Raw genomic sequence first — 20356 nt, 5'->3', positions numbered from 1 at the left:
AAAATATTTTTGGCTGTACCGAATTTTAAATAAACTGAAATGTTCCAGGATTTGGATTTGGCAATGGTAAACATTTCATCGTGTTTACTAAGTGTGTTATCAGGCACATAAACAACTGGAATGGCCATTATGATTATTTATACGTTCGGCCTTCTTAAGAATATGGGCTTTTTGAAAACCTATAATGGCTCCTGAATTTTCTTTAATCTAACTGATTCTGTGCATGATGCTAGCTCCCGAATGCATTCACAGCTCCTTCTGATCCATCAAGCTACCTACCTCTGCTCACTCCTCCAGCCCTATAACTCCATGCAAATGTTCTGTTCCTTTGATTGCAGTCCCCTGTGTCCCACCATTGCTGGCAGAATGTTTATGGCCCTTGGTTCTAATCCCTGAAACTCTCTCCATAAACCTCTCTGTTTATCCGCCATCTCGCCACCTTCAAAAACCTTCTCAAAACCTTCTTTTCGGCTAAGCTTTTGGTCACTCTTCCTAATCTCTCTCTTCATGGCTTGGCTTCCATTTCCTTATGCCCTTCTGCAAAGTGCCTTGGGTCATTTTGTTACTTTAATTCAAATTAATTGTTACAAATTCAGGTTGTTGCTGTTAAATGCCATAATGGCAATGACATTGTATATATGAATGTATGATTCAAAACCTTGATAAGCAGTCATTAATTTCCAGTAAGGATGTTTGAAATGGAGATCCGATTGTAAATTCTTAAAGAGCAGTCTTTCCTGTACTTTAACACCATCAAAAATGTTTAGTTGACAGAGAAACAACATGCACTGATCAAGCTGTGACCAGATAGTTTTGAAACATTTTTTTATTCAATCACTATTTTGGGCTGAAGCAGAGCAGAAAATCTGCTGACACACAGCTCAGCTGGAAAAAAAAGGATTCTGTGAGAGTCAGCAATCCCAGCGTGAACTTCTGTATTTGTCCTCTCCTGAAAGCCAGGAATCGTGCCGGATGTTTATCTGAGGGGATGGATCTGCTCTGGTTGCACTTGAAGCATTACTGAGTGACACTGAGTTTATCTTTCGACTGTTGAGGACAAATTGTATGCAAGTTTGTAGGAATTGAAATAAGCTCATGAAATTAGAGCACATTGATGAGCTAATGAAAGGACCATAGTTATTGTAAAGATCAAACTGGAATAGTTTGATTTGAAGTTGTTTAATGAAGTGCCTTAATTTTAAGCAGTGTCATTAAAAACTGGAGCTTGTAGAAATTCTGGATATTTTAAATGTTCATTTCTTTGGGGCCGAAATTGATCAACTCACTGCCCACTGCCGCCGACATTCCTCTAAGATCTGCCCTGTGCCACTTTCGACGTGGCTTGGAGCGGGCAGGAGGGGAGAGCCGCCAGCTGATGTCAGCGGACGGCCGAGTGGTGCAGCTGACCTCTCACCCGCCGAGCTCCCATATTCATGCGGGCGGGAGTCGGTGCCAGAACGGGGGTGGACCGCTGGCTGGGGGCTGGTCTGTCTCCGACGGTAAGTCTGAAGATCCTGAAAAAAGGGTTAGTGAACATTTTTTTTTTCTTCCACAGTAGCTTACCTGGATGGGATCCCCTGAAGGTCTTCCGATAGTGTTATTTTTTTTCCTGATGATTTTTATTTTCAGCTGTTCGACCCTCCGTGGGCCCGACTCCATCCTCGGCACTTGGGCGGCAAGCGTCTCTGCCGCCGAGAATGAGAGCTCCCATCCGCTGCCGCCCAGATCGGCGGTGTACGTTGTTCATTTGCATCCCGCCGACCTTCGAGGGACCTCAGCGATGAAAACCCCCGCCAAAAGTACCGTCCGGGACCTCGGCGGCCATTGGCGCCACTTGGGCGGGCGGAGGCCTTGACCAAATTCGGCCCCTTTGTGTGTCTCTACCATGGAGTGTCAGAGGAATTAGGAGTGCAAAGGCAGGCCGACTATGGTATCTGAAGCTGTGCTTGAGATGCATGTCTGTGGTGGTTTTTGGCAAATTAATCGGACTTGTATTTCTTTGGAGAGAGTAATGCTGTAACTGATCTCCATGAGTTCGAACACTTAGCATCTACAGTAGTATTGCTGGAAGCCTGCAGTAAAGTTTTTTTAATATATGCCTCTGTCCCTGGGGTAATGTTTTGCTTCAATTTAACAATTCAGAGTGTAGAATAAACTCAGGATCTCAGTATCTTTTCTACAGTTTTGACTTCAGACCCTTCAGCAGTGAGAGTAAGATGTTTCAAAACTGCATTAATCCTTCCATCTGTTGTAGGTGGTACCAGGAGCATCCAATCAGCAGCATTGCTGCATCGCATAAACTACTTTTAAAATTGCTGTGCTGTAGGATGTGCCAGTGGGGACCAACACTTTCCGGAGGATTAGCTGTTGCATAATCTGATGGCTTCAGGACATTTATCTTTTCTAGCGATGCTAATGAACAGGGGTGCAGCATGGTCACTCAGCAGTCACTTCCAGTACAATGCACCGATACAAGGTCAGGTATTCTTAAAGCCAGTCTAGCCCTGCCCTTGATTAACTGTGACACTGCGCTCTGTAACTGGCACTTTGTGAATGGTTGTTTCGCAGGATACTGTTACTTGGCTTATATTGGTATATGTCAATATTTTAGGTAACGAGCTGTTATTAAGTGGCTGTGTCGTATAATGGTTTAGAAAGAAGCTATACCCAAATGTAAAGCATGCAGTATTAATCATATCTGTTGAAGGGCCAGTATTATTATTGCGTGGTCTATCCCGTAATCGAAGTAAAAGTCATACTATGTCCTTTATAATCATTTCTGACGAGGTAAATAAGCTCTCTCTTGTCAAATTATACTTACTGATTGAATATTTTGTTGTGTGTTAATTTTTTTGTTAACTTTGGAGTAAAAACATGTATGAAATCCATTTTACTTTTATCTATTCTTTGCTGCTATTTTTATCCAAAGCGATAATCTCGTGTCTGTAAAGTATAGTGATATAATTGTATCACTAATACAATTATAATTGTATTTATTTTAATTTTAAAAACAACAAAAGCATATTTAAAAAAAAAAATGTCCACTTCTGTATTCGACCTCTGTACTATATTGTTCATTTGTGCTGCCTTTGGTTAATATAACAGTTGAAATAGTAAAGGAATGGAATTGCAAACTTTAATTGTGGTAAATGATGATTAGCGTGGCTTAATTTGTTAAGAACAGGATTAATATTTTAAGGTCACTGCATTATGTTGGAAGAAATAGCGTTCGATTGGTTGATTGTAACATTTGTAGATAAATAGAATGGAGACCTTTTCTCTTGTATCTCACATACTTTTGTTTATCCTGACTGTTATCAGTACTAGCTTGCCATTATTTTCCAGAATCTTTTATTATTCATTCAGTTCCCTGTTGAGTGCATACTATTAACCCTTCACTGCCATCATGCTGCGCAACACTTCAGAAGGCAGCTGATCTTTGGCTGACGGGAGTAATCTAGTGAAGGCAAAGGCAAACATAAAAGAATATAGTCTGCTCTCCAGAACTCCCTTTACCTCCTGAGGAGAATAACATGTAAGTTGTAGTTGTTATGAATGAATTACTATGAAGGTGCCAAGGTCAAACCCCAGCCTATGCTGAGTTAACTGATCGCGATGTTGGCTGCCACAATCATCCTCAGCATCTCTGGGCTAAGTGGGAAGAGGGGGAAATCATAGAAACATAGAAAATAGGTGCAGGAGTAGGCCATTCGGCCCTTCTAGCCTGCACCGCCATTCAATGAGTTCATGGCTGAACATGCAACTTCAGTACCCCATTCCTGCTTTCTCACCATACCCCTTGATTCCCCTAGTAGTAAGGACTTCATCTAACTCCTTTTTGAATATATTTAGTGAATTGGCCTCAACAACTTTCTGCGGTAGAGAATTCCACAGGTTCACCACTCTCTGGGTGAAGAAATTCCTCCTCATCTCGGTCCTAAATGGCTTCCCCCTTATCCTTAGACTGTGTCCCCTGGTTCTGGACTTCCCCAACATTGGGAACATTCTTCCTGCATCTAACCTGTCTAACCCCGTCAGAATTTTAAACGTTTCTATGAGGTCCCCTCTCATTCTTCTGAACTCCAGTGAATACAAGCCCAGTTGATCCAGTCTTTCTTGATAGGTCAGTCCCGCCATCCCGGGAATCAGTCTGGTGAGCCTTCGCTGCACTCCCTCAATAGCAAGAATGTCCTTCCTCAGGTTAGGAGACCAAAACTGTACACAATACTCCAGGTGTGGCCTCACCAAGGCCCTGTACAATTGTAGCAACACCTCCCTGCCCTTGTACTCAAATCCCCTCGCTATGAAGGCCAACATGCCATTTGCTTTCTTAACCGCCTGCTGTACCTGCATGCCAACCTTCAATGACTGATGTACCATGACACCCAGGTCTCTTTGCACCTGCCCTTTTCCTAATCTGTCACCATTCAGATAATAGTCTGTCTCTCTGTTTTTACCACCAAAGTGGATAACCTCACATTTATCCACATTATACTTCATCTGCCATGCATTTGCCCACTCACCTAACCTATCCAAGTCGCTCTGCAGCCTCATAGAATCCTCCTTGCAGCTCACACTGCCACCCAACTTAGTGTCATCCGCAAATTTGGAGATAGAACATTTAATCCCCTCATCTAAATCATTAATGTACAGTGTAAACAGCTGGGGCCCCAGCACAGAACCTTGCGGTACCCCACTAGTCACTGCCTGCCATTCTGAAAAGTCCCCATTTACTCCTACTCTTTGCTTCCTGTCTGACAACCAGTTCTCAATCCATGTCAGCACACTACCCCCAATCCCATGTGCTTTAACTTTGCACATTAATCTCTTGTGTGGAACCTTGTCGAAAGCCTTCTGAAAGTCCAAATATACCACATCAAATGGTTCTCCCTTGTCCACTCTACTGGAAACATCCTCAAAAAATTCCAGAAGATTTGTCAAGCATGATTTCCCTTTCACAAATCCATGCTGACTTGGACCTATCATATTACCTCTTTCCAAATGCACCTCTATGACATCCTTAATAATTGATTCCATCATTTTACCCACTACCGATGTCAGGCTGACCGGTCTATAATTCCCTGTTTTCTCTCTCTCTCCTTTTTTTAAAAAGTGGGGTTACATTGGCTACCCTCCACTCGATAGGAACTGATCCAGAGTCAATGGAATGTTGGAAAATGACTGTCAATGCATCCACTATTTCCAAGGCCACCTCCTTAAGTACTCTGGGATGCAGTCCATCAGGCCCTGGGGATTTATCGGCCTTCAATCCCATCAATTTCCCCAACACAATTTCCCGACTAATAAAGATTTCCCTCAGTTCCTCCTCCTTACTAGACCCTCCGACCCCTTTTATATCCGGAAGGTTGTTTGTGTCCTCCTCAGTGAATACCGAACCAAAGTACTTGTTCAATTGGTCCGCCATTTCTTTGTTCCCCGTTATGACTTCCCCTGATTCTGACTGCAGGGGACCTACGTTTGTCTTTACTAACCTTTTTCTCTTTACCTATCTATAGAAACTTTTGCAATCCGTCTTAATGTTCCCTGCAAGCTTCTTCTCATACTCCATTTTCCCTGCCCTAATCAAACCCTTTGTCCTCCTCTGCTGAGTTCTAAATTTCTCCCAGTCCCCGGGTTCTCTGCTATTTCTGGCCAATTTGTATGCCACTTCCTTGGCTTTAATACTATCCCTGATTTCCCTTGATAGCCACGGTTGAGCCACCTTCCCTTTTTTATTTTTACGACAGACATGAATGTACAATTGTTGTAGTTCATCCATACGATCTCTAAATGTCTGCCATTGCCCATCCACAGTCAACCCCTTCAGTATCATTCGCCAATCTATCCTAGCCAATTCACGCCTCATACCTTCAAAGTTACCCTTCTTTAAGTTCTGGACCATGGTCTCTGAATTAACTGTTTCATTCTCCATCCTAATGCAGAATTCCACCATATTATGGTCACTCTTCCCCAAGGGGCCTCGCACAACGAGATTGCTAATTAATCCTCCCTCATTACACAACACCCAGTCTAAGATGGCCTCCCCCCTAGTTGGTTCCTCGACATATTGGTCTAAAAAACCATCCCTTATGCACTCCAGGAAATCCTCCTCTACCGTATTGCTTCCAGTTTGGTTAACCCAATCTATGTGCATATTAAAGTCACCCATTATAACTGCTGCACCTTTATTGCACGCACCCCTAATTTCATGTTTGATGCCCTCCCCAACATCACTACTACTGTTTGGAGGTCTGTACACAACTCCCACTAACGTTTTTTGTCCTTTGGTGTTCTGCAGCTCTACCCATATAGATTCCACATCATCCAAGCTAATGTCCTTCCGAACTATTGCCTTAATTTGCTCCTTAACCAGCAATGCTATCATCCAGGGGTTCTTCTCCTGATCATTTCCTAATGACACCCTCCCCCCCCCCCCCCCCCACTGTCCGCTGCAAAATGCACATATGTGGGTGTCGCATGAGGACATGAATTAACTGGGAATGCTTTCCATAGTTGAATAGTTTGTGACACTCACTATTGAGACTCACATATAAAAGCTGGCTCTTTGAGAGAGGTACTGGATTTCCACTGGCATCTGTGGATCTGCACGCCATCTAGCCACTAGCCCATCAGAGGTCATGTGTACAATTCTGCTGCTGCCCCTGTTCAGATCAGTTGACTGAGCACATACAGGGAATTGCATCTGGGGCCTTTGTCTGTATAGCACAATATCATACATTGCATTTAACCATTAAGACATTGGAGAGCCAAGATTGTGGATAGTTAGTACAGTGTAATGAATCTGCTACTAACAATCTGCCAAATACAAATGAATGATATTTCAAACGCACAAGTTACAAATCAGGTATTATTCCTGTGTCATCATTTTCTAAGTGATTGCATCTGTCAGTCGCGCCTTCCTGCAGCATGATTCATTTGGAGGTAGCATGTGGTACTCTGACAGTAGCGATAGGTTTGCTACTGCATCTGATGTAAGGCACACCTGACTAGATTAGACGATCAAAGTCTAATTACATAACTCTTAAAGAATTTTAGCTTTTTAAAATAGAATTCTCATGGGGAATGATGATGTATTAATTTGTTTTGAAAATACAAATACCTCTTAAACATGGCACACTAAATCTTTGAACCCATAACGCATCTTAATTCACATTATGACCCCATGTGATGGTATGGAAGCATAGTGGTTATGTTACTGGACTAGTGATGTAGAGGTCTGGACCAATTATCTAGAGATGTGAGTTCAAATCCCACCACTAATGGTGCTGCGGAATTTAAATTTAGTTAATTAAATAAATCTGGAATAAAAAGCTAGTGCCAGTAATGGTGACCATGAAACTGTCGGATTGTCATTAAAAACCCATCAGGGTTTTTAGGGATGGAAATCTGCCATCCTTACCCGGTCTGGCCAATATGTGACTCCAGACCCACAAGATGGTTGACTCTTAACTGCCCTCTGTTTGAAATGGCGCTCATCACCACCTTCTCCAGGGCTATTAGGATGGGCAATAAATGCCGGCCTTGCCAGCGATGCCCACATCCCAGGAACGAATAAACAAATATTCACTTGTAGCTTTAAAAAATTTGAGTGTTGTGCAAGACACCGGAAACAAGGCTTAGTAAGTGGTAATCAAGGAGGTCTTCCTGTGCTAAATGGTATATACTTCAATGCAGGGCGTATAGCGAATAAGGCGGATGAGCTGAGAGCACAGGTAGACATTTGGGAGTATGACATTATAGCCATTACAGAGACATAGCTGAAAGAGGGGCAGGTTTGGCAGCTCTATATTCCTGGTTACAGAGAGCGGGGTAAAAAGGGGGAGGGTCGCGGTATTGATTAAAGAAACTAATACAGCTGTGAGAAGGGATGATATGTTAGAGGGATCAACAAATGAGGCCATATGGGTCGAACTGAAAAATAAAAAAGGGACGATCACACTGCTGGATGTGTATTATAGACCCCCAAACAGTGGGAGGGAGCTAGAAGAGCAAATGTGTAGGCAAATTTCTGTGAAGTCCAAAAACCATAGTGTACTAATAGTAGGGGATTTCAACTATCTTAATATTGAATGGGACAAATATAGTGTGAAGGGTATAGAGGGTGCAGAATTTCTAAAATGCATTCAAGAGAACTTAATTAATCAGTATGTAACAAGCCCAACACAGGAGGGGGCGGTTCTGGATTTAATCTTGGGGAATAAAGCTGGGCAGGTGGAAGGGTATCAGTGGGAGAGCACTTGGGTGCTAGTGACCATAATTCAGTCGGATTCAAGGTAGTTGTGAATAAAGACAAGGATATACCAGGAATAAAAGTCCCAAATTGGGGAAAAGCTAACTTTGCTAAGTTAAGAAGTGATTTGGCCACAGTGGACCGGAAGCGGCTACTTGAAGGTAAATCAGTGTTGGAACAGTGGGAGGCATTCAGGAAGGAGATCCGGCGGGCTCAGGCCAAGCATATGCCCTAAAAGAAAAAGGGTGGTAATAACAATTCTAGAGCCCCCTGGATGTCTAGGGACTTACAGGGGAGGATAAAGGGAAAAAAAAGGAAGCTTATGACATATACCGACAGCTGAATACTGTAGAATCGCTGGAGGAATATAGAAAATTCAGAGGTGAAATTAAAAAGGATATTAGGAATGCTAAGAGAGAGCATGAACAATTCTTGGCACGTAAAATCAGGGAAAACCCAAAGATGTTCTATAAAAATATTAAGAGCAAGAGGATAATTAAAGAAAGGGTAGGGCCGATTAGAGACCATCTGTGTGTGGAGGCGGAAGATGTGGGTATGGTTTTTAATTAATACTTTGCATCTGTTTTTACAAAGGACAGGGGAAATGCAGATGCTGCTATCCAGGAGAAATTTTGGATGAAATAAACAGTGAGAGAGGAGATATTAAGGGTTTTAGCAGCTTTGAAAGTGGATCAGTCCCCAGGCTCGGATGAAATGCATCCCAGGCTGTTGAGTGAAGCAAAAGAGGAAATAGCGGAGGCCTTGACCATCATTTTCTAGTCCTCTTTGGATTCGAGTGTCGGTGGACTGGAGGACTGCTAATGTGGTACCCTTGTTCAAGAAGAGAGAAAGGGATAGGCCGAGTAAGTACAGGCCTGTCAGCCTAACCTCAGTGGTGGGAAAATTATTGGAAAAAATCCTGAAGGACAGGATAAACCTACATTTAAAAAGGCAAGGATTAATCAGGGACAGTCAGCACGGATTTGTTAAGGGAAAATCGTGTTTGACTAACCTGATTGAATTTTTTGAGGAGGTAACTAAGAGGGTCGATGAGGGTAGTTCGTGCGATGTGGTGTATATGGACTTTAGCAAAGCTTTTGATAAGGTCCTACATGGCAGACTGGTCACGAAAGTAAAAGCCCATGGGATCCAGGGCAAAGTGGCAAGTTGGATCCAAAATTGGCTTAGAGGTAGAAGCAAAGGGTAATGGTTGATATTTTTGTGGCTGGAAGGATGTTTCCAGTGGTGGTCCGCAGGGCTCAGTACTGGGTCCCTAGCTTTTTGTGGTATACATCAATTATCTAGCTTTGAATATAGAGGGTGTGATTAAGAAGTTTGCAGATGACACTAAAATTGGTTGTGTAGTTGGTAATGAAGATAGTCACGGACTTGCAGGAGGATATCAATCTATTGGTCAGGTGGGCAGAATAGTGGCAAATGGAATTTAATTCGGAGAAGTGTGAGGTAATGCACTTGGGGAGGGCTAATAAGGAAAGGATATATACATTAAACGGTAGGCTACTTAGAAGTGTAGATGAACAAAGGGACCTTGGAGTGCTTGTCCACAGATCCCTTAAAGCAGCAGGTCAGGTGGATAAGGTGGTTCAGAAGGCATACGGAATGCTTGCCTTTATTGGCCGAGGCATAGAATACAAGAGCAGGGAGGTTATGCTTAAATTGAATAATACACTGGTTAGGCCATAGCTGGAATACTGCGTGCAGTTCTAGTCGCCGTATCGGAAGGATGTGATTGCATTGGAGAGGGTGCAGAGGAAGCTGCCTTGAATGGAGAAATCTTAGCTATGAGGACAAATTGGATAGACTGGCTTTGCTCTCCTTGGAACAAAGGAGGCTGAGGGGAGACCTCATTGAGGTATATAAAATTTTGAGGGGCCTGGATATAGTGGATAGCAAGGACCAATTTCCCTTGGTGGAGGGGTTAATTACGAGGGGGCATAGGTTTAAGATGGTTGGTGGAAGGTTTAGAGGGGATTTCAGGGGAAGCCTCTTCACGCAGAGGGCTATGGGGGTGTGGAACTCACTGCCTGGAAAGGTGGTAGAGGCAGAAACCATATACCACATTTAAAAGGTGCTGGGATAGGCACTTGAAATGCCGTGACCTGCCGGGTTACGGACCTAGAGCTGGTAAGTGGGATTAGACTGGATAACCTCTTGTTGGCTGGCGCAGATACGATGGTAAGTACTTTAGGGAATCTAATACGGCCAGTGTGATCTCCTGGACTAGCTTCAATCGCCTGGATGGGTCAGAGAGGAATTTTCCCAGAATTTCTCCCCCTATTGCTCTGCGTTTTTATTCTTTTTTTTGCCTCTCCCAGGAGATCGCATGGCTCCAGGTGAGGTGGACTGTAAAGTGCTGTGATACATGGGGTATCGTAGTTGTGTGGGGTGGACTGGTTGGGCCGGATGCTCTTTACCGTCCGCCATTGTTCTTAGGTTTACATGTAACCTTCAGGGCTGCTGACCGAGGGCAGTGTGGCTCTTTGTCGGCCGGCGCGGGCACAATGGGCCAAAATGGCTGCTTTCTGCACTGTAAATTTCTATATTTCTAAGTAGTTACATGATTGATAACAGTGCCAAGTTGCATAGTTTCTACCATTATTTTATATTCGTGAAGGTTTTTTTTAGTAAGAAAAATACATTTCTTGTTGCTGATGTAAGCTCTACAGGCATGATGAGCATCACCTAACCAGCTGAAGTTCTCTCTTCTAAGATTAATTACCGTTGTAATAAGTGCAACATAAGTATGATCCCCTCACTGACTCAATTTGTTATAATGAGCAACCTGAGCTCCACAACATGATTTCTTATATAATAATGTAACACTACCGGCTTTGGGAATCCGCACACAGACCAAAGGGACAACTGGGTCCTCAGTTATTCCTCGCCTTCCCACCCCCACCTCCTTTCCTCATCCACACCCCTGATGTGGGTTAGGTAACAGGATTAGAAAAGTATGTGAAATTAATTAAGTAACAATAAAATGCCAACCAATTTTCCCTTCCCATTATGTCATGAAATGCAATCTCCAGATGTGAACAGTCTTGCAACAAACACAAGTTGAAATTCATGCAATTGGCAGTAATTATAAAATCCAAGAATATAAATACTCTCTCTGACACATACATACATAATTGTATGGTGAATATAACGCCACGGAATCTCTTAAACACACAGCAGTTACAGTTTTGGCTTGATTAATGACTAATCCAAATTTAGGTATTAAGCTTTTGAAAACAATGTGAATCATACTTAATAAGTAATTTGCTAACTCTGCCCATTTTTTGCTTCCTTTAGAAATTGTCTTCCTTGATTGTAGTTCTAGATGTTAATCCAGATGAGAATTTTCCGAGAGGGAATTGGTTCACTGGATTTGAAATTAAATTTTGTTTACATAACTGGCTTTTGTATTCATTTTAACAAATTAGATCCTCCATAAATGAAATAAATGAGACCCTCCCCACAAGGACCCAAACACTAAGCATATTACGTTCCATCACTGTTAACAACAGACATGCAGTTCTCACACTGGTGATGCTAATGACTCAATCTCCATCATTTTACGGCAGTTTACCATGGCTCTTGTAATCTGCCGCCGGCCCACTAAGCACACGGAACTGATTCTGTCTATTCAATAACTTTGGTCCCAACCCAAATGTCGTGATGTGAGTGCACAAATACAGAAAACATCCTCAATGTCCGTTTCCAAACCTGTCGCAGATTTGATGCCTTGTTTTACATTGAACTTTCCATGCCTTGTTGGAAAACTCCACAGAAAATAGTCAGTTAATTTTTTTCCAATAATTTTAGTAGGAAAACAAAAAGGCCAAATAGAGAAAGCATAGTTCTTGTGCTCGTGCATTGGTGGGACATTTCACAAATATGCAAAGGGGTCAGTCTCTGTGAATATATTTGGTCTCCATGGGCCTACATGAGATGGGTGAGAATAAAATTAAAATAAATGACATGGAGGCCACTTTGTGGTGTTCTCTCGAGGACAAGTGCACAGATCTACCACGTACAAGGGTCTTAAAACTGGTTAAGATTACTAAACTCATTGGCATTACTGGTTTGCAGAGGTTACTAAATTTCAAGTGTGAGGAGGCTGTATTAACATCCACAGAGACTGCCATGAGCCCAAGGTGCTTCAGTTTCAAATGTAATTGAATTCTCTTGCACTAAAACATTCTGTTGTGCTGTGTCTGTAAGGTACTTGTATATATTGTGTGAGACTCATGCTAGCACGGTCTGATTCCCCTAGCAGTGGTATTACACAGCAGCTAAACATGAAACATGTTGGAACTAGCTGCCAGGAAGACCCATTTTCATAGGGTCATAAAAGCATCTTTGCTGTGGGTCAGACCAACAACATGGTACAGTTATGCTGCTGTTTGGCCCCAGTATCCATGCAAACCAACTAGCTCCGCTGCTGCATATCAGATTTATTTTGTACTGGCACCAATTTGAAGCTTGACTTCCATCTATGTTATTAATCATGGTGCATGATGCCATCTTTCTATTTTTGGCTGATTTAAAAGGAGCTGACTGTCACACACACAAGCTGAGAGTACATCAGTAGTAGATGAGCACATTGCACTCTGTGCATGCACACAGTTTAATGGTTGTAATCTTATCGTAATGTGAATGGGTGCATAATCATACATTTCCTGTCTGCACAGTTGCTCAAATGTTGTGCTGTGTGCTGACACCGATGTAAAAGAAATGCTGGCCACAGTAACTCAAGCCAGTAACTCTGTCGGTGTTGGCACTCACTGTTTCAGCAAAAATACTCAGAAAAGTCAACAGAAAAAAGCCAAAGATTGTTAAAGGAGAATTATGTGGGATTACTTCACTACAAAGTACTGCTCTTGACTAATACATTACAATAGTTTCCAGAGTTTTTTTATTTATCCTATCTCTGGAATTTTTCCCAGTTATGAGGTAACCTGCTGCAAATGGGCCAATCTAGAAAGCTACCAAAGCTGACTGATAGCTTCATAGAAATCCGACACAAAAGCTGACAACTGAAAAATACCCTGAATATAAGCCTAAAACATGAGAATAAATAATAACGCCAGTGCAGTGCGGCAAGTAAATTGCAGATATTCCCAACATTCAAGTGTTGAAGGCACAAGATTTAATCTCTACCAGGGGCCAGGGACATCTCCCCAGAAAATGTTAAACTTTTACATTCCATTCTGCATTCTGGTTCATTTTAAACACTCTTATTGTATTTTTAATCTTTTTTTAAAAATTGAAAAAATAAATTGTGTTTCCAACAGTCAAACCAAGCCATAATTTCTGCAAAAGCTACCTCATCAATCACTCTGCTTCCTTCAGAGACATCTTCGCCCTCTCCAAAGCCCTCCACGTTCACAGCAAAATTCTCCTCGACACCTTGTCACCTCCAATCCACTGGCACATGAGCCCATGCAATACCAGGCAGTTCAGAGACATTCAATATACCCTTCAGATCACACTGCCAAGCAGTGCTCTCAAGCTGCACCCCCACTCCCAGCATTGTTCTTAGGCTCCGCCTCCAGCACTGCTGTCAGGCTACTTTGCATCCCATTTCCTGCAATGCTGTCTTGGGCTCTCTTCTCCACCCCCCCTTCCCTCCCCAGCAGATCTCTCGTGTCTTACCTCCTTCAGCACCACTCTGGGCCTCCTCCTTGGTGGTGCAGCTGTAAACCGATTGAACACTGTCGAAAACTATGGATGTGAATTCCTCGTCAATACTCTTGATGACATTTGATGTTTTCCCATACCTCTTACCATTGTCAATGTGCAGTCAGTTCACCCATCATGTAGTAGTAGGAAAAGCAGAACATTACTTGCTACAAAATATTCTGCACAGATTATGTACAATGGCAGGTAAATTTAGCACTGTCCTTTGGTCTTGAGGCTCTGCTGATAGAAACATAGAAAATAGGTGCAGGAGTAGGCCATTTGGCCCTTCTAGCCTGCACCGCCATTCAATGAGTTCATGGCTGAACATGCAACTTCAGTACCCCAATCCTGCTTTCTTGCCATACCTCTTGATCCCCCCTAGTAGTAAGGACTACATCTAACTCCTTTTTGAATATATTTAGTGAATTGGCCTCAACAACTTTCTGTGGTAGAGAATTCATCACTCTCTGGGTGAAGAAGTTTCTCCTCATCTCGGTCCTAAATGGCTTACCCCTTATCCTTAGACTGTGACCCCTGGTTCTGGATTTCCCCAACATTGTGAACATTCTTCCTGCATCTAACCTGTCTAAATCCATCAGAATTTTAAACGTTTCTATAAGGTCCCCTCTCATTCTTCTGAACTCCAGTGAATACAAGCCCAGTTGATTCAGTCTTTCTTGATAGGTCAGTCCCGCCATCCCGGGAATCAGTCTGGTGAACCTTTGCTGCACTCCCTCAATAACAAGAATGCCCTTCCTCAGGTTAGGAGACCAAAACTGTACACAGTACTCCAGGTGTGGCCTCACCAAGACCCTGTACAACTGTAGCAACACCTCCCTGCTGCTGTACTCAAATCCCCTCGCTATGAAGGCCAACATGCCATTTGCTTTCTTAACTGCCTGCTGTACCTGCATGCCAACCTTCAATGACTGATGTACCATGACACCCAGGTCTCGTTGCACCTCCCCTTTTCCTAATCTGTCACCATTCAGATAATAGTCTGTCTCTCTGTTTTTACCATCAAAGTGGACAACCTCACATTTATCCACATTATACTTCATCTGCCATGCATTTGCCCACTCACCTAATCTATCCAAGTCGCTCTGCAGCCTCATTGCATCCTCCTCGCAGCTCACACTGCCACCTAACTTAGTGTCATCCGCAAATTTGGAGATACTACATTTAATCCCCTCATCTAAATCATTAATATACAGTGTAAACAGCTGGGGCCCCAGCACAGAACCTTACGGTACCCCACTACTCACCGCCTGCCATTCTGAAAAGTACCCATTTACTCCTACTCTTTGCTTCCTGTCTGACAACCATTTCTCAATCCATGTCAGCACACTACCCCCAATCCCATGTGCTTTAACTTTGCACATTAATCTCTTGTGTGGAACCTTGTCGAAAGCCTTCTGAAAGTCCAAATATACCACATCAAATGGTTCTCCCTTGTCCACTCTACTGGAAACATCCTCAAAAAATTCCAGAAGATTTGTCAAGCATGATTTCCCTTTCACAAATCCATGTTGACTTGGACCTATCATGTCACCTCTTTCCAAATGCGCTGCTATGACATCCTTAATAATTGATTCCATCATCTTACCCACTACCGATGTCAGGCTGACCGGTCTATAATTCCCTGTTTTCTCTCTCCCTCCTTTTTTAAAAAGTGGGGTTACATTGGCTACCCTCCACTCGATAGGAACTGATCCAGAGTCAATGGAATGTTGGAAAATGACTATCAATGCATCCGCTATTTCCAAGGCCACCTCCTTAAGTACTCTGGGATGCAGTCCATCAGGCCCTGGAGATTTATCGGCCTTCAATCCCATCAATTTCCCCAACACAATTTCCCGACTAATAAGGATTTCCCTCAGTTCCTCCTCCTTACTAGACCCTCTGACCCTTCTTATATCCGGAATGTTGTTAGTGTCCTCCTTAGTGAATACCGAACCAAAGTACTTGTTCAATTGGTCCGCCATTTCTTTGTTCCCCGTTATGACTTCCCCTGATTCTGACTGCAAGGGACCTACATTTGTCTTTACTAACCTTTTTCTCTTTACATATCTATAGAAACTTTTGCAATCCATCTTAATGTTCCCTGCAAGCTTCTTCTCGTACTCCATTTTCCCTGCCCTAATCAAACCCTTTGTCCTCCTCTGCTGAGTTCTAAATTTCTCCCAGTCTCCGGGTTCGCTGCTATTTCTGGCCAATTTGTATGCCACTTCCTTGGCTTTAATACTATCCCTGATTTCCCTTGATAGCCACGGTTGAGCCACCTTCCCTTTTTTATTTTTATGCCAGACAGGAATGTACAATTGTTGTAGTTCATCCATGCGGTCTCTAAATGTCTGCTATTGCCCATCCACAATCAACCCCTCAAGTATCATTCGCCAATCAATCCTAGCCAATTCACGCCTCATACCTTCAAAGTTACCCTTCTTTAAGTTCTGGACCATGGTCTCTGAATTAACTGCTTCATTCTCCATCCTAATGCAGAATTCCACCATATTATGGTCACTCTTCCCCAAGGGGCCTCGCACAACAAGATTGCTAATTAATCCTCTCTCATTACACAACACCCAGTCTAAGATGGCCTCCCCCCTAGTTGGTTCCTCGACATATTGGTCTAGAAAACCATCCCTTATGCACTCCAGGAAATCCTCCTCCACCGTATTGCTTCCAGTTTGGTTAGCCCAATCTATGTGCATATTAAAATCACCCATTATAACTGCTGCACCCTTATTGCATGCACCCATAATTTCTTGTTTGATGCCCTCCCGAACATCACTACTACTGTTTGGAGATCTGTACACAACTCCCACTAACGTTTTTTGCCCTTTGGTGTTCTGCAGCTCTACCCATATAGATTCCACATCATTCAAGCTAATGTCATTCCTAACTATTGTATTAATCTCCTCTTTAACCAGCAATGCTACCCCACCTCCTTTTCCTTTTATTCTATCCTTCCTGAATGTTGAATACCCCTGGATGTTGAGTTCCCAGCCCTGATCATCCTGGAGCCACGTCTCCGTAATCCCAATCACATCATATTTGTTAACATCTATTTGCACATTTAATTCACCCACCTTATTACAGATACTCCTTGCTTTAAGACACAAAGCCTTCAGGCTTGTTTTTTTAACACCCTTTGTCCTTTTAGAATTTTGTTGTACAGTGGCCCTTTTTGTTCTTTGTCTTGCGTTTCTCTGCCCTCCACTTTTTCTCATCTCCTTTCTGTTTTTTGCTTTTGTCTCCTTTTTGTTTCCCTCTGTCTCCCTCCATTGGTTCCCAGTCCCCTGCCATATTAGTTTAACTCCTCCCCAACAGCACTAGCAAACACTCCCCCCGAGGACATTAGTTCCGGTCCTGCCCCGGTTTGTACTGGTCCCACCTCCCCCAGAACTGGTTCCAATGCCCCAGGAATTTGAATCCCTCCCTGCTGCATCACTGCTCAAGCCACTTATTCATCTGCGCTATCCTGCGATTCCTACTCTGACTAGCACATGGTACTGGTAGCAATCCCGAGATTACTACTTTTGAGGTCCTACTTTTTAATTTAGCTCCTAACTCCTTAAATTCGTTTCGTAGGACCTCATCCCTTTTTTTACCTATGTCGTTGGTACCAATGTGCACCAGTACAACTGGCTGTTCCCTCACTTTTTAGAATGTCCTGCACCCGCTCCGAGATATCCTTGACCTTTGCACCAGGGAGGCAACATACTATTCTGGAGTCTCGGTTGCGGCCGCAGAAACGCCTATCTATTCCCCTAACAGTTGAATCCCCTATCACTATCGCTCTCCCACTCTTTTTCCTGCCCTCCTGTGCAACAGAGCCAGCCATGGTGCCATGAACTTGGCTGCTGCTGCCCTCCCCTGATGAGTCATCTCCCTCAACAGTACTCAAAGCAGTGTATCTGTTTTGCAGGGGGATGACCGTAGGGGACCCTTGCACTACCTTCTTTGCACTGCTCTTCCTGTTGGTCTTCCATTCCCTATCTGGCTGTGGACCCTTCTCCTGTGGTATGACCAACTCGCTACACGTGCTACTCACGTGATTCTCAGCATCGTGGATGCTCCAGAGTGAATCCACCCTCAGCTCCAACTCTGCAACGCGGACCGTCAGGAGCTGGAGGTGGATACACTTCCCGCACATGTAGTCGTCAGGGACACTGGAGTCGTCCCTGAGTTCCCACATGGTACAGGAGGAGCATAACACGCGACCGAGCTCTTCTGCCATGACTTAACCTTTAGATAGGCAACAATAATAAAGTTTACTCACTGTTAAAGAGAAGAAAGAAAAACTACTCGCCAATAACTTACCCGTTTGGCTGTGACGTCACCTTTCTGTTTCTTTTTACTTCTTTTTTGCCTTCTCCCTGTCGCTGCACAAGCCCCGCCTCACCAACCCTGGACTCGCGCTGCTCCAACTGCCGCCGCCTCACTCTCCCGCTGGGCCTTTTATAGGCCTCACCAACACCGGACTCGCGCTGCTCCAACTGCCGCCGCCTCACTCTCCCGCTGGGCCTTTTATCGGCCTCACCAACCCCGGACTCTCGCTGCTCCAACTACCACTCAAATGTGACTCATGGCTTATGCCATCATTCAAAGCACTTTACTGAGTTTGTCATTACCAGCTGTCTTCTTGTAATAACACCTGTTAAAACTTTCAAAATGCATTTAGCACTCAACATACCACATTTAATTAAAGGAACATTTTTAATGCTAACCTACCAAAGTTTAGGGCACTTAATTTCGATAGATTATGTGTCGCCCACGAAGCTAGTAATTTTATGCAGCAGCACTATTACTGGCTCTTAATACTTGCATCAACATTAACATCAAATCTACACATTACTTCTATTCCCACTCTAGGCCGCGCATAGCTCTGAAATCCACCTCTCTTCTCATCTTGCTGCATTATTCTTCAATATTCTTACTAACAAAACAGATTTGTCATAAAGCAGTAAAAATAGCTTGACCTATAAATTGGATGCACCCGACTTTGGTGGGGGTGGTGATCCTGTCACAGCTCACTGTGCACGCAGCACAACACACCTACAGAGGCCGGTTGCAGGAGCACGGGAAATTGGTGCACCGGCTTCATCTGTTTATTACTGGCAAGCTGGAGGGGCCAGTCACAGCCCCAGAGATAGCCCTACAGCCTTGGCAGGCACCCAAGATCGGCTGGTTCGGATGCTGGCCGAGATTGTAAGCCGAGTCCAGGAGAGGTTGCAGGGAGGGAGGAAATCGGAAAGAGGGTGAGCAGTGGCTGGCAGCAACCCGCAAATTCAGCATGGAGCCAGGAGGAGCAGGCGTCCTCCTCTTAGCTCCACAGTAAGTTAAGTAAAAATAATCAAAACTTATCTATCTGGTGACATGGTCCAGCTGGTTTGGCTAGCAAACACTTGAGAATATTGACCACAACATACACGTCATGTGCTGTGCTCAGTCAGAAACGCACTTTGTAAAGGGGACTGCAACAGGCGTGAGGCCCCTATTTGCATTTGTACCCAACGCCTTTACCAATATGGTATGTGGTGCACTGCTGGCGCAGAATGAGTGCACGTCATATTGGACCGTTAGGCACCTGCTTTACGCCTGTAAAACTGGGACGATGTGATCTAATTTTTAGGCAAATGTGTGAAAAAAGATTGAATGTTTAGATTTCCCTGCTCGGCTCCAAAAAATAAAGTCCACCAGGTTCAATTTGCATTCGGTTTGGATGCAGGAGCTCTTATTGATTTAAAAAAAATCTAGGCCACTGGTGAGATGCATTTGTCAAGATTCAGCAGATACTTTAGCATCTGTAGGGAGTACGCTTGAATGATTAATGACACAGAGCGGTGATTTTTCAGCTTATCTAGTGATGCTTTCCCTTCACATATAATGGGTTCTGTAATTCTTCAGTATTAGAGAAGATACTGTGGAAATGTAGCAATTTGATCATAATTTTTTTTCATCTATAAGCTAACTTTCACAATGAAGCACGTTGATGCAAATTAGCAACTAGATTTTTTACACTTAAAGTAACCCACCTAATTTTCTGACTTTGCACTCAAATTTGTGACATGCAGGCTAGGCTTCCAAATGAGTGCAGTGTCAAAAAATTGCTCCTGTTCTCGTCATTCCTTAAAGGTTACAATATTCTGTGATGTTTTGTAATGTATTTGCTTTGTGGGTTCTTTGCTTAATAGCAATGTGTTGCTATGAATTCTTAAGAACCAGTTGGTTTATTAGCAAAGATTGAACAATCACACTACACGTTACCAGTTCATCCACCAGGCTCATAACCATCTGCCTCATCGTGGATCCCCTGAACCCAACTGGCTGGGGTTTTATTCGAGTCTCGTGAACATCATGTGACTGTCTAAGCCACTCACAACTCAACAACTTTACAACTATTTTAGTTGA

The 20356-nt window shown here is 43.4% G+C and overlaps 1 protein-coding gene across 9 annotated transcripts in view; it reads left to right on the top strand.

Annotated features, from left to right (window-relative positions):
• gramd1ba (GRAM domain containing 1Ba) overlaps window positions 1-20356 on the top strand; it is a 561758-nt gene that overhangs the window by 240549 nt on the left and 300853 nt on the right. For 3 of the 9 annotated variants that reach the window (XM_070894378.1, XM_070894377.1, XM_070894376.1), the window contains exon 2: window positions 2255-2476. The exons of the other annotated variants lie outside the window; for them this stretch is intronic. In XM_070894378.1, the coding sequence (XP_070750479.1) occupies window positions 2462-2476 (15 nt within the window). In that variant the 5' untranslated portion in view covers window positions 2255-2461. The remainder of the gene's footprint in view (window positions 1-2254; window positions 2477-20356) is intronic. 9 annotated transcript variants of the gene reach the window in all.

Source organism: Pristiophorus japonicus, chromosome 11 (assembly GCF_044704955.1).
Source record: "Pristiophorus japonicus isolate sPriJap1 chromosome 11, sPriJap1.hap1, whole genome shotgun sequence".
Lineage (NCBI taxonomy): Eukaryota > Metazoa > Chordata > Chondrichthyes > Pristiophoridae > Pristiophorus > Pristiophorus japonicus.
Note: the sequence above shows the minus strand (reverse complement) of the source record. Positions and strands in the feature narration are given on the sequence as shown.